Genomic DNA, 13,254 nt, shown 5'->3' with positions numbered 1-13,254 from the left:
GTGCATGTCACTTCTTGAGCAGTTTTTTGGAGCCGTTTTTTCATTGACTCTATAGAAAAACAGCTCCAAAAACGTCCGCAAAAAATGTGAGTTGCTAAAAAACGGCTGAAAATCAGGAGCTGTTTTCCCTTGAAAACAGCTCCATATTTTCAGATGATTTTTGAGTTTGCGTGTGCACGTACCCTTATTCTTAGGTCTATGTGATCTGGTTGTCAGCGGTTCTACTTTAAATTAGTAGGGCACAACTCTATTTAATGGGTCATAGGTTGAGGGAACAGTTTCACTGTACCACCTGACCAAAAGAACATAAGTGACATGAGATGCGATGTTATACACTGCAACTTTAGGGTTTGGGGTCACTGGCGTAGCTATAGGGGTCGCAGTGGTCGCAATTGCGACCGGGCCCCAAAGCCAGGGGGCCCACAGCCCCCCGCACCACATCAATAAAAAGTTATTGATCCTGTGGATAGGCCATCAATGTTTAGGGACTGCACAACCCCTAAGCCTACGATGTAGCAGGCTTAGGGGGCCCATGAGACAGGATCACAGATTGTGTGATCCTGTCTGCTGGGCCACGTATCTAAGCCAATCACATGGTAGGCTTAGATACATGGCCCATGCGTGATCCTGTCTGCTGGGCCCTGTATATAAGCCTACCACACTGTAGGTTTAGATACAGGGCCCCAGCAGACAGTAATCTTATACTGTATAAGATTACTGTCTGCTGGACCCTGTATCTAAGCCTACCTTGTGGTAGGCTTAGATACAGGGTCCCACAGACCGTATCACACATGGGCCCTGTATCTAAGCCTAACACATGTGTTACTAATAGTTTCTTTTTTTTCTTCTAGGTTCGGTCGTTGGACTACAGCGGATTCCAGGACTACTTCGATGACGGCTTTTTTTTTATTATCAATAAAATGGTTAACGAGGGTTGTGTGTTTTTTTTTTTATTTCAATAAAATATTTTTTCTATGTCTTTGTGTTTTTTTTTTAAACTATATTACTACCGCCTTAGTAATGGCTGCCGGCTGATTGACAGTATCCATTGCTAAGGCGGGGCTTAGTGTTAGCCGGTGCAGAGGCGAACACTAACCCCCTTTATTACCCCGGTACCCACCGCCACCAGGGGTGCTGGGAAGAGCCGGGTACAATCCAGTACTTGACCATCTGTAGTGATGGTCGGCCACTGGGGTGGCCGCAGGCTGGTATTATCAGGAGGGGAAAGGCCAGATACAGTGGCCCTTCTCACCCTGGTAATGCTAGGCTGCTGCTGCTTTATTGTATCTGGCTGGTTATGAAAAATGGGGGGACCCCCACGTCATTTAAAAAAAAATAAAAAAAAAATTGGAAAGAAGGATGTCGGGTCCCCCCCAATTTTCATAACCAGCCAGATACAACACAGCAGCAGCAGGCAGCATTACCAGGGTGGTAGGAGCCACTGTTTTTGGCCTTCCCCAGCCTAATACTACCAGCCTGCGGCCACCCCGGTGCCTGCCCGTCACTACAGATGGTCGGGTACTGGTTCGTACCCGGCTCTTCCCAGTACCCCCTGGTGGCAGTGGGTACCGGGGTAATAATGGGGGTTAGTGTTGGCCTCTGCACCTGCTAACATTAAGCCCCGCCTTAGTAATGGAGGTTGTCAATCAGCCGGCGGCCATTACTAAGGCGGTGATAATAAAGTTTAAAAAAAATATTTTATTGAAATAAAAAAACACAACCCTCATCAACTATTTTATTGAGAATAAAAAAAACGCCGTCATTGAAGTCCTCGAATCCAAAGTCCAACAACCGAACCTGTAAAAAAAACACAAACACACAAAAAATAATCAGTAACACATAAAGAAGCACAATTATTATTCTTACCTTTCCTGGGTCCTGCGCTGGAGCCGCAATGTCAGCGAGCTGAGCCCTGTATCTAATCCAATCATGTGTGATACTGTCTGTGGGGCCCTATATCTAATCCTATCATGTGTGATACTGTCTGCTGAGCCACTGTATCTAATCCTATCATGTGTGATACTGTCTGCTGAGCCACTGTATCTAATCCTATCATGTGTGATACAGTCTACTGAGTCATTGTATCTAATCCTATCATGTGTGATACTGTCTGCTGGGCCACTGTATCTAATCCTATCATGTGTGATACTGTCTGCTGAGTCATTGTATCTAATCCTATCATGTGTGATACTGTCTGCTCAGCCACTGTATCTAATCCTATGATGTGTGATACTGTCTGCTCAGCCACTGTATCTAATCCTATCATGTGTGATACTGTCTGCTGAGTCATTGTATCTAATCCTATCATGTGTGATACTGTCTGCTGGGCCACTGTATCTAATCCTATCATGTGTGATACTGTCTGCTGGGCCACTGTATCTAATCCTATCATGTGTGATACTGTCTGCTCAGCCACTGTATCTAATCCTATCATGTGTGATACTGTCTGCCCAGCCACTGTATCTAATCCTATCATGTGTGATACTGTCTGCCCAGCCACTGTATCTAATCCTATCATGTGTGATACTGTCTGCTGAGCCAATGTATCTAATCCTATCCATAGTTTATAGGGTCGTAGTGCTATAGATATGCTATGCTGTCTCCTATACACACACATTTTTTTTTGGGCGGACACATATGTATTGGGGCTATTTCCCCTGACATTTTAAGCCCTGAGGGTATGTTCACACGGCAGCGCCCTTTACGGCTGAAATTACGGTGCTATTTTCAGGAGAAACCAGCACCGTAATTTCAGACGTAATGGCATGTGCAGGCGTCCTTCGCTGCGTCCATTACGGACGTAATTGGAGCTGTATTTCCATGGAGTCAATGGAGAACGGCTCCATTTATGTCTGAAGAAGTGACAGGCACTTCTTTGACGCGGGCGTCTTTTTTACGCGCTGCCTTTGGAAAGCGGCGCGTAAAAAAAAATGACCGTCGGCACAGAACATCGTAAAACCCATTCAAATGAATGGGCAGATGTTTGCCAACGCTTTTGAGCCGCATTTTCGGACGTAATTCAATGCTAAAACGTCCGAATTACGTTCGTAAATAGGGTGTGTGAACCCAGCCTTAGTGACGTCCCTGGCTGCTAGTGCTGCATTGTTGGCTTACTTAGGAGACCCAGCGATGCAGCTGAAAGCTGCGGGCCGTCGGCCATGAGAAGTTTGCGGGGGGGGGGGCCCAATAAGAACTTTTGCATCGGGGCCCATGAGCCTTTAGCTACGCCCCTGTTTGGGGTCATAGACCAAAGTGATAAAAATGGGTTTTTCCGGCCACAGAGTAATTTGAGTCTCAGTTTGGGCCGTCAGGAAGGCGGTACACCATTTGCTCCGTGAGGAGAGCAGATTAATGATGTGAGGAATACTAAATCCCGGAAGCATATTTCTGGAGAAGTAAGTAAAAGTAACCTCTGACACATTGTATCTGTGGGGAAAAGAAGGACTAAACAGATTCAAATTTACTAGTCTAAAAGCCAACATTTGGGATGATGGTTTGAAATTCGTGTTATACACTGACAAATACTTATCTGTTTGGCATGGATGTTATTACCCTCAACCCTCAGAGGGTCTTATACTTACATTTCTGTTTTCAAGAAAAGTTCCAATAAATGGTAGGGGTTTAGGACCAGGTATTCCATATTTTTTGAATAATCTGTATGGCCAGATCCCATAACTGGAAGAAAACAGTAAATTAAAATTTAGTTGTATAATACATATATTTCTTAAATGTGTCAAAACTCAAAAACAGCCATTTGAGAGAGCTCCAGCATTTCACCATGGTCTGCGTTGTCGGTAGTCGAATCCTTGTTGTAGTGACCACTATACAATTGGGGCTGCCAATCACCCATAGATGTACAGGGTCTTAGGCCTTATTCACACGGACGTGTGAGTTTTGCGCGCGTAAAAAACGCAGCGTTTTCTTGCGTTGCAGTTCCGTGTGACATCCGTGTACGGAGCGTGTCTCCGTTTTTTACAGGCGCATTTCATCCGTATATATAAAGAAAGAGGAGACCATACAGGCCGGTAGGCGTTACAATGTCACAAATTTGCAATTGAGCAAAAAAAAAAAACAGAAAAGTAGCCCCATTTGAACCCGAGGACGCTGCGTTTGTAGCGAAACATGTCGGGGGGGGGGGGGGGGGGGGCTCTGTACTATATTTTAATATCAATGCTCTACTGACCTTTAGCTACGGTTACTTTTTCAATTCAGCAAATCACAGCGCACTGCAGGCGCTGTCCTAATACATATATACCGTACTGCACTGACTGTATGTACTCCTGGCAATTTGCCACGTAAATCTCTCGTTGCCAGTGAGCATTGGCTAATTTTTAACAAGTGTGATTTCTCGTTTTGGTCTCTTTAATTGTATTCAAATAAAAGTTAGATTTTACATTACACCATATTAGCTAGCCGGAAAGAAGGGCATTTTTTTTGCTTAATTGAAAATCAGCAAATTTATTTCATCCGTATGTCACGCGTTTATTACGTGAGCAAAATAAACTGAAGGAGGTGTTTTTCCTGTTCTCATCATTTCTTTAGCAACTGTTGCGTGAAAAACGCATGGCACACGTATGTGCGTCCGTGTGCTGCCCGTGATTTTCACGCACCCATTGACTTCAATGGGTGCGTGATGTGCAAAAAATGAAAAGTATAGGACATGCAGTGAGTTTCACACAACGGACACACACTGCATGGAAAACACTGAATGTCTGAATGGCCCCATTGAATTGCATTAACGCGCGTAACACGGAAGTGAAATGCGCTCGTGTGAATAAGGCCTTAGGGTATGTTCACACGCGCTATTTACGGACGTAATTCAGGCATTTTACGCCTCGAATTACGCCCCAAAAAAACCCAGATCCAAACATGTGCCCATTGAATTCAATGGGTCTTACGGTGTTCTGTGCAGACGGTAAAAAGACGCCCGCCTCAAAGAAGTGCAGGTCACTTCTTGGGACGTAATTGGAGCAGTTTTTGATTGACTCCATGAAAAACAGCTCCAATTATGTCCATAATGGACGCCACGAAAAACGCGTGCACTTGTCAAAACGTCTGAAATTCAGGAGCTGTTTTTGCCTGAAAACAGCTCTGTAATTTCAGACGTATTTGGCGTTGTCGTGTGAACATACCCTTATTGTGCAGCATGGTTTGATATTGTTCACCATTTTGCACATTAGGCCTAAATGGATTATACAGATCAATTCGGACATATCTTATAAGGACTGAACTGCAATTTTCAGTACCTTTTTGTAGATGGGTAGGTTTACATGTACTTGTGTACAATTTGATTCATTCCAGATTCATAAATAAAAAAAAATATATATATATATATATATATATCTCAATTAATGATAATTCCTGCCATTGTAAATTAAATTAATCTAAGGCCGAATTCACACGAACGTGTGTTTTGCGCACGCAAAAAACGCGCCGTTTTGTGTGCGCAAAAGGCACTTAACAGCTCCTTGTGTCATGATCATATGGTGCGCGAATGAGTGCTTTTTGATCAGCCGCCACTCTGTTTGGATGTTTGTAAACAGAAAAGCACGTGGTGCTTTTCTGTTTTCATTCATAGTTTTACTGCTGTTGCGCGAATCACGCGCGTCACACGGAAGTGCTTCCGTGTGGTGCGCGTGATTTTCACGCACCCATTGACTTCAATGGGTGCCTGATGCGCGAAAAACCCACAAATATAGGACATGTCGTGGGTTTTACGCAGCTAACATAGGTCCGTTGCACGGACGTATTTTACGTTCGTCTGAATAAACCCTAAAAGTAGAGATTCTACAAACTATTCTGGTGATTTTTGTGTGTAAAAAAATTGTCTTTTACCAGTTAAAAAGTCAAATTGTGATTAATGTTACAAATAATATGTTCACATCAAATCGAGCAATTTGTGTCTAAACATATGTATATAAAACATTTGCATAATATTAGATGTAAAATTTGATTTTTACAAATCATAGGCTGTAGACCTTGCCTTAAAGGGAAGTAAGCAGTTTAGTCAAAGATAATGGCGTTCAAACAGATATTCATGCCCACACCAACATTACTACAATAGTAACATACCTCCCAACCGTCCCGGATTCAGCGGGACCGTCCCGGATTCAGCGGGACCGTCCCGGATTCAGCGGGACCGTCCCGGATTCAGCGGGACCGTCCCGGATTCAGCGGGACCGTCCCGGATTCAGCGGGACCGTCCCGGATTCAGCGGGACCGTCCCGGATTCAGCGGGACCGTCCCGGATTCAGCGGGACCGTCCCGGATTCAGCGGGACCGTCCCGGATTCAGCGGGACCGTCCCGGATTCAGCGGGACCGTCCCGGATTTCGGGCGGTGTCCCGGGCGGCCGGAGGTATGTCCCGCTATCAAACTAATTCTGAAGCAGGGAACCATCAGTTCCCTGCTTCAGAATTAGTTCATGCTCCTCCTCTCGCCGAGGGCTCCCCGGGCACAGTTCTACTTTAAGCGCTGTGCTCACGGAAGCCCTTGACGGTACTGTCCATTTATGAGCGGAATCCCCGGCCAGAGTCGGCAACGGGTATTCCGCTCAAGGATTAGCCACTGACGTCACTGTCCATATATGGACAGTACTGTTAATGGCTTCCCCGAGCACAGCGCTTAAAGTAGCGTTGTGTCCGGGGAGCAGGGTTGCCAACTGTCTCTGACTGGGGTGACCTCAGTCAGAGACACACAGACAGTCATTGGGTCGGTGCCGGGACCAGTAACGTGTAAGTCACCTGGTCCTGACCTCATGTCCAGAGACCGGGCAGCGGGGGGTGGATTGAGTGTCCGACTCACCAGTCACAGCCGCGCTTGTAGCTTTCTTGTCCTTAATTATCGTGGGAAAGCTACAAGCGGGGCTGTGACTGGTGAGTCTCACAATCACTCCCAGTTCACACTCCATGCGGCAGCCAGTCTGACTGAGTTTCTGACCAGTCACCACCCACACGCAGCAGACAGACGTTGCCAGCAGGATAGACTAAGATAGTGCGTGTCGTTATTGACTAGCCCCTCAACTACTACTGTTTCGCAGGTATTGGATATGACAGCTTCTATAGTGTAGTGGTTAGCTTGTCTGCCTGACATATGTAAGGCTGCTGGTACAAAGCCTAGCAGGGTTTATATTTATTTCTTTAAATATTATTAATATCTTAATTGTATTAGGCTAAGTTCGCACTGGCATTAATATACGTTTATCTCTCTTCCGTCAGAGCAAGAGGGGATTGATACGTTAAACGGAAAGCAACGGTTCCATTAGAATTACCATTGAATTTAATGGTAATTCTTTTGTATCAGTTGCTTTCCGTTTGTCTCCGTTCGCTAGGTTTCCATTCTTTTGAACGGAAATAAAAGTTCTGCAGACTGCACTTTTGTTTCCTTTAAAAAAAACAGAAACTTAGCAAACCGAGACAAACGGAAAGCAACTGATACAAGAGAATTACCATTGAAAGCAATGGTAATTCTAATGGAACCGTTGCTTTCCGTTTAATGTATCGATCCTCTCTTCCGCCGATGGAAGAGAGGTAAACGTATAGAAACGCTAGTGTGAAAGAAGCTTTAGGGCCTGTTCACATCAGCGTTGGCTTTCCGTTCCGGGGTTCCGTCGGAGGTTTCCGTCGAGTGAACCCCGCAAACGGAAAGTCAAACCGAAACCACAGTTTCCGTTTGTCACCATTCCGACAGGTTTCCGTTTTTCCGTCTGAATCAATAGCGCAGTCGACTCCGCTATTGATTCCGTCGTTAAAACGGAAACCTGCCGGAATGCTGACAAACAGGAAACCATTAGCAATGTTTCCGTCACCATTGATATCAATGGTGACTGAAATGGAAGCTGTGATTTCAGTTTGACTTTCCGTTGCGGGGTTCACCCGACGGAAACCACCGACGGAACCCCGGAACGGAAAGCCAACGCTGATGCGAACAGGCCCTTACTTTAATCGTTTTTTAATTCAACTTGTGCCCGTACTCTTCTTCTTACTATCCCACTCGTGTGATCACCCTTTTAAAAGGTGTTAGTTATGCTCTTTAGGCCGGATTCACACAAGCGTGTGCGTTTTGCATGCGCAAAAGGCATTTAACAGCTCCGTGTGTCAGCCCTGTATGATGCGCGGCAGCGTAATTTTCGCGCAGCCGCCATCATTATGACACTCCGTTTGGATGTTTGTAATCAGTAAAGCACGTGGTGCTTTTCTGTTTACATTCATAGTTTTACTGCTGTTGCGCAAATCACGCGCGTCCCACGGAAGTGCTTCCGTGTGGTGCGTGTCTTTTTCGCGCACCCATTGACTTCCATGGGTGTGTGATGCGCGAAATACGCACAAAGAATGGACAAGTCATGAGTTTTACGCAGCGGACTCACGCTGCGTAAAAATCATGGAACTGTCTGCACGGCCCCATAGACTAATATAAGTCCGTGCGACGCACGGACGTATATCCCGTTCGTCTGAATAAGCTCTTATTATCACTGAGGCCCCATGCACTCGACCGTGCCCTTAATTACAATCTGTGATTACGGGCACGGCCCGCCACGGACGTCTGCAGACAGTCATCCGCATTTGCGGACCGTGTTCCCATTATAAAGTATAGGACCATGGTCCATAAAATAAAAAAATAGGACATGTCCAATTTTTTACGGAAGGTTTCTACGGCCATAGAAATGAATGGGTCCGTAAATACGGACGAAATCTACGGTCGTGTGCATGGGGCCTTACTCTTGATTTTGTAATGTGTCCGCAAAACTGTTGGTCTGTCCGTGATTTTTAGCTCAGTTATCCAGAAATGTCTGAAGTGGAGGTTGGCAACGATGCCGGGGAGTCTTCGGCGAGCGGAGGAGCTCCCTCCGCTCTGAACTAATTCCGAAGCAGGGAGCTGATAGTTTCCGGCTTCAGAATTAGTGGCTACCCCTTGAGCGGAATCCCTGTTGCCGATGATCTGGTCATTGACGTCAGTGGCTCCTCCCGGAGCAGAATCCCCGGCCAGAGTCGGCAACGGGGGTTTTCTCAAGGAGTATCCACTGACGTCACTGTCCATATATGGACAGTAACATCAGGGCTTCCCTCTAGGAGCGGAATCCCTGGCCTATGCTCTGGCTGGGGATTCCGCTTCTAGAGGGAGTCCCAATGGCGCTGTCTACAGGGTGGGGGTAGCACTATCTACAGGGGGGTGGCACTATCAACATGGAAACTGTGGCACTATATACATGGGCACTGTGGCACTATCGAGAGGGCACAGGCACTTTATATATGGGCACTGGCACTAGGGGCAGCTTTGGGGGTATTATACTGTATAAGGGCAGCTATGGGGCATTATACTGTATGGAGCAGCTATGGGGCCATTATACTGTATGGGGAAGCTATTGAGGCATTATGCTGTAGGGGGGCTTTAAGCTGTATGGGGACAGCTACGGGGCTTTATACTGTATGGGGCAGTTATGGGGCATTATATTGTATGGGACAGCTATGGGGGCATCTGTATGGGCATTTTACTGCATGGGGCAGCTATGGGGGCATTATGTTGTATGGGGGAATTTGTTTGGGCATTATACTGCATGGGGGCATATGTGTGGGCATTATACAGCATGGGAGAATCTATGTGGGCATTATACTGTATGGGGGCTTTTGTGTTGGCCTTATACTGTATGGGGGCTTTTGTGTTGGCCTTATACTGTATGGGGGCATTATACTGTATGGTGGCAGCAATAGGGCAATATACTTTGGCACTACCTACATGGGCACTGTATCACTATCTACAAGGGCATTGGAACTAGGGGCAGCTAAGGGGGCATTATACTGTATGGGGCAAGCTATGGGGGTGTTATGCTGTATGGGGCAAGCTATGGGGACGTTATGCTGTCTGTATGGGGGAATTTGTTTGAGCATTATAGTGCATGGGGCATCTGTATGGGCATTATACTGCATGGGAGAATATGTGTGGGCTTTATACTGTGTGGGTGCATCTGTATTGGCTTTATACTGTATGGGGCCATCTGTGTTGGCTTTATACTGTATGGGTGCATCTATGGGGCATTATACTGTATATTGGCATATATGGGGGCATTATACTGTATGGTGGCAGCTAGAGGGCATTATACTGTATGGGTGCATCTATGGGGCATTATACTGTATAGTGGCAGCTAGAAGGCATTATACTGTGTAGGGGCAGCTATTTGGTATTATACTGTGTGGGAGGCACTATGGGAGTATGATACTGTGTGAGCTGAATCGGGTGTGTATGGGCGGGGATTGGGTGGGATTAGAGGCGTGGCTTAAAAGAAAAAAAATTGTCCCTCTTTGTGATACTTGAAAGTTGGGAGGTATGATAGTAAGGCTATATTCACATGACAGTGAATACAATTAAGTTCTATGGGTGTATTCACATTTTCATAAAAAGATACAACATGTTCTATTTTTGGCCGTATTCACGCGAGCGCTGCATCTGAGTGGTTTTGGAGCGAGGGAGGGAGATCCCTCTCTCATCGCACCGGCAATAAGATCGCCGGGTGTCGGGTCTTCTATGGCAGCCAGGGGCCTAATAAAGGCCCCCAGGTCTGCCTGTAGTGAATGCCTGCAGTAATACACTGCAATACGAAAGTATTGCAGTGTATTATAAAATTGATCGGATGATCGCATAGTAAAGTCCCCAAGTGGGACTAGTAATAAAAAGTTAATAAAAAAAAAAGTTACATTTTTTGAAACAAAATAACACTTTCCCCCCCCCTTACAAAATGCTTTATTATTAAAAAAAACAATATAAAGTAAAAAAAAGTTACAAAGTTACACATATTTGGTATCGCCATGTCCGTAACGAACCCAACTATAAAGCTATTACATTATTTAACCTGCACGGTGAACGCCGTAAAAAATAAAGTAAATCGTGCCATAAAAAGAAGTGATCAAAAAGGTTGCATCTACTCTAAAATAGTACCAATAAAAACTACAAGTCGTCCCGCAAAAAAATACAAATTTGGTATTGTTGCAATCGTAACAACCCGCTGAATAAAGTTATTAAATGGCGTAGATTTAGGACGCAAAAAAAGTGGCAACATTTCAGGATTTTTCTATTCCCCCCCAAAAAAAAGTTAATAAAAGTTAATCAGTAAATTATATTCACCCCAAAATGGTGCTATTAAAAAAAATACAACTTGTCCCGCAAAAGACCTTATACAGCTACGTCGACGCAAAACTAAAAAAAAGTTATAGCTCTTGGAATGAGACGATGGAAAAACGTAAACAAATAGCTAGGTCATTAAGGGGTTAATGTAAGAGTGCATTTAAGGTCTTGGCTAATGCTCCTTGCTGGGAAGAATGACTATATTACCCGTTGTACCCACTAATATACATGTTATCAAAGGGAGAAGATAAATTATAATAACGTAGCACATTATAGACAATAGCTTTGTAACGTCGTGTCTGTTTAGCTTTAGTACACTTCTGGTGATCTCCGGGGCCTCAACTGCAGGAATAGGCGGGGGCAGAAATGTTTGTATACATAGGTCTTATCCTGGGATGAAGAATACAGACATACAGATTCATGAATGTAAAGTCACAATCCTTCACTTATTATATGGTTGAAAGGACAAAGGCAGAAACTCTTTAGAAGAAAGAATATAAATCTTACTAAGTGAGAAGTGCCAGCAATATGATGAGCAGGATCCATGTTTCCTTGGAGAAATCTGGGATGAGATACATGCTTAATCTTCCTTAGCTGTTGTCCTCTCTTGTATATATCAGGTCTTTCCCTTCTTCTTGATGTCTTCCTGCACTTCTGTCTCTCTGTACTCGGGTAGCTGTTTATATACTGCTCCCTGCCCTGTAGTGACGCTGATCTGGAGGAGGGATCACATAGCTGGCCACAGGCCCGGGACTTCTATAAGTGTGCACAGAGATAACATATACTTCTCTTCTGCCACATAATGTAGACTGCTGTAATATTTCTGGTGTATATAGAAATGGCAGGGTGATTAATACAATTCCGCTGCCTGAGGTAGACGGCAAATTGTGCTGCTAATAACACCATCTTATTGTTTATTATCCATTAGGCATGTGATATCCAGGGGCAGAAGTAGTAATGCCGGCAAGTTCTAGCACTATGTAAAAACTGTAACCAATTTAAGTTATATCTGAGATTTTATATCTATATATTGGAAACAATCTGTGGGTAAGGTAGTTGATGGTAGATTTGTGTCATTGAGGCTTCTTGTCTCAGTAATGTAAGTGACTGGAGTTTGGGTCCGGGCTTTAGGGGTGACTGACGATCTTATGTAAGAAGGTCACTCCATGCTCCATGCCTGGTGTTATCTATCTGAGCCTGGAGTCCAGGTGTGTCCAGGGAGACTAATAAACGGGACTGGCAGAGAGCAGTGTGGAGTCTGAGGTGCTGCAGAAAGACCAGACTGGGAGTGCAAACCCTGAATTTACCAGAGTGCAAAGAGAGAGCACATTTGGCCTGAACCTACAAAGCTTGGTGACAAGCACTGAACTTGGGTTGTATGTTATCCAGAAACCAAGGACCTTTTATTTTCTGCATTTCCTGCTAAAGCGAAGCCTGTTTAATTACTGTCTGTGACTGCACAATAAACTCTGGACAACTGTACATGGAAATCTGCCTGATTATTTGGCTACAACACTGCCTGGAAGGTCCCTTTTTACTATATATATATATATATATATATATATATATAAACATACCATTGGTGCAACTGCATAGGGGCCCAGTAGGTAAGGGGGCGCTCTGTCACCTTAAAGACATCTTCTTCTATCAGATTGCATGAATGCCTGAGGTAATACATTTTAGGGTATGTGCACACACACTAATTACGTCCGTAATTGACGGACGTATTTCGGCCGCAAGTACCGGACCGAACACAGTGCAGGGAGCCGAGCTCCTAGCATCATACTTATGTACGATGCTAGGAGTCCCTGCCTCGCTGCAGGACAACTGTCCCGTACTGTAATCATGTTTTCAGTACGGGACAGTTGTCCTGCAGCGAGGCAGGGACTCCTAGCATCGTACATAAGTATGGTGCTAGGAGCCCGACTCCCTGCAGTGTGTTCAGTCCACTACTTGCGGCCGAAATACGTCCGTCAATTACGGACGTAATTAGTGTGTGTGCACATACCCATATGGTTAACAATTACTGATTGATTGTTAGAGAGACACAAGGGGTGATTTATGATGAGATATTGGAGAGAAAGGGTCCCATATAATGTTAGCAAAAAACGTCTGAAAATAGCTGTTTTCAGAGAAAATA

At 44.9% G+C, this 13,254-nt stretch overlaps 1 protein-coding gene across 1 annotated transcript in view; it reads right to left on the bottom strand.

Moving 5' to 3' along the window:
- LOC142752211 (cytochrome P450 3A29-like) overlaps nt 1-11,872 on the bottom strand; it is a 37,114-nt gene extending 25,242 nt beyond the window's left edge. Inside the window, exons 1-2 of the mRNA XM_075860204.1 lie at nt 11,622-11,872; nt 3,582-3,675 (exon numbers count right to left, since the gene is read on the bottom strand). Of these exons, the coding sequence (XP_075716319.1) occupies nt 3,582-3,675; nt 11,622-11,692 (165 nt within the window). The 5' untranslated portion in view covers nt 11,693-11,872. The remainder of the gene's footprint in view (nt 1-3,581; nt 3,676-11,621) is intronic.
- Nucleotides 11,873-13,254: the final 1,382 nt, after the last annotated feature.

Source organism: Rhinoderma darwinii, chromosome 1, assembly GCF_050947455.1.
Source record: "Rhinoderma darwinii isolate aRhiDar2 chromosome 1, aRhiDar2.hap1, whole genome shotgun sequence".
Taxonomy (NCBI): Eukaryota; Metazoa; Chordata; class Amphibia; order Anura; family Rhinodermatidae; genus Rhinoderma; species Rhinoderma darwinii.
This window is presented reverse-complemented; position numbering and strand designations above follow the sequence as displayed.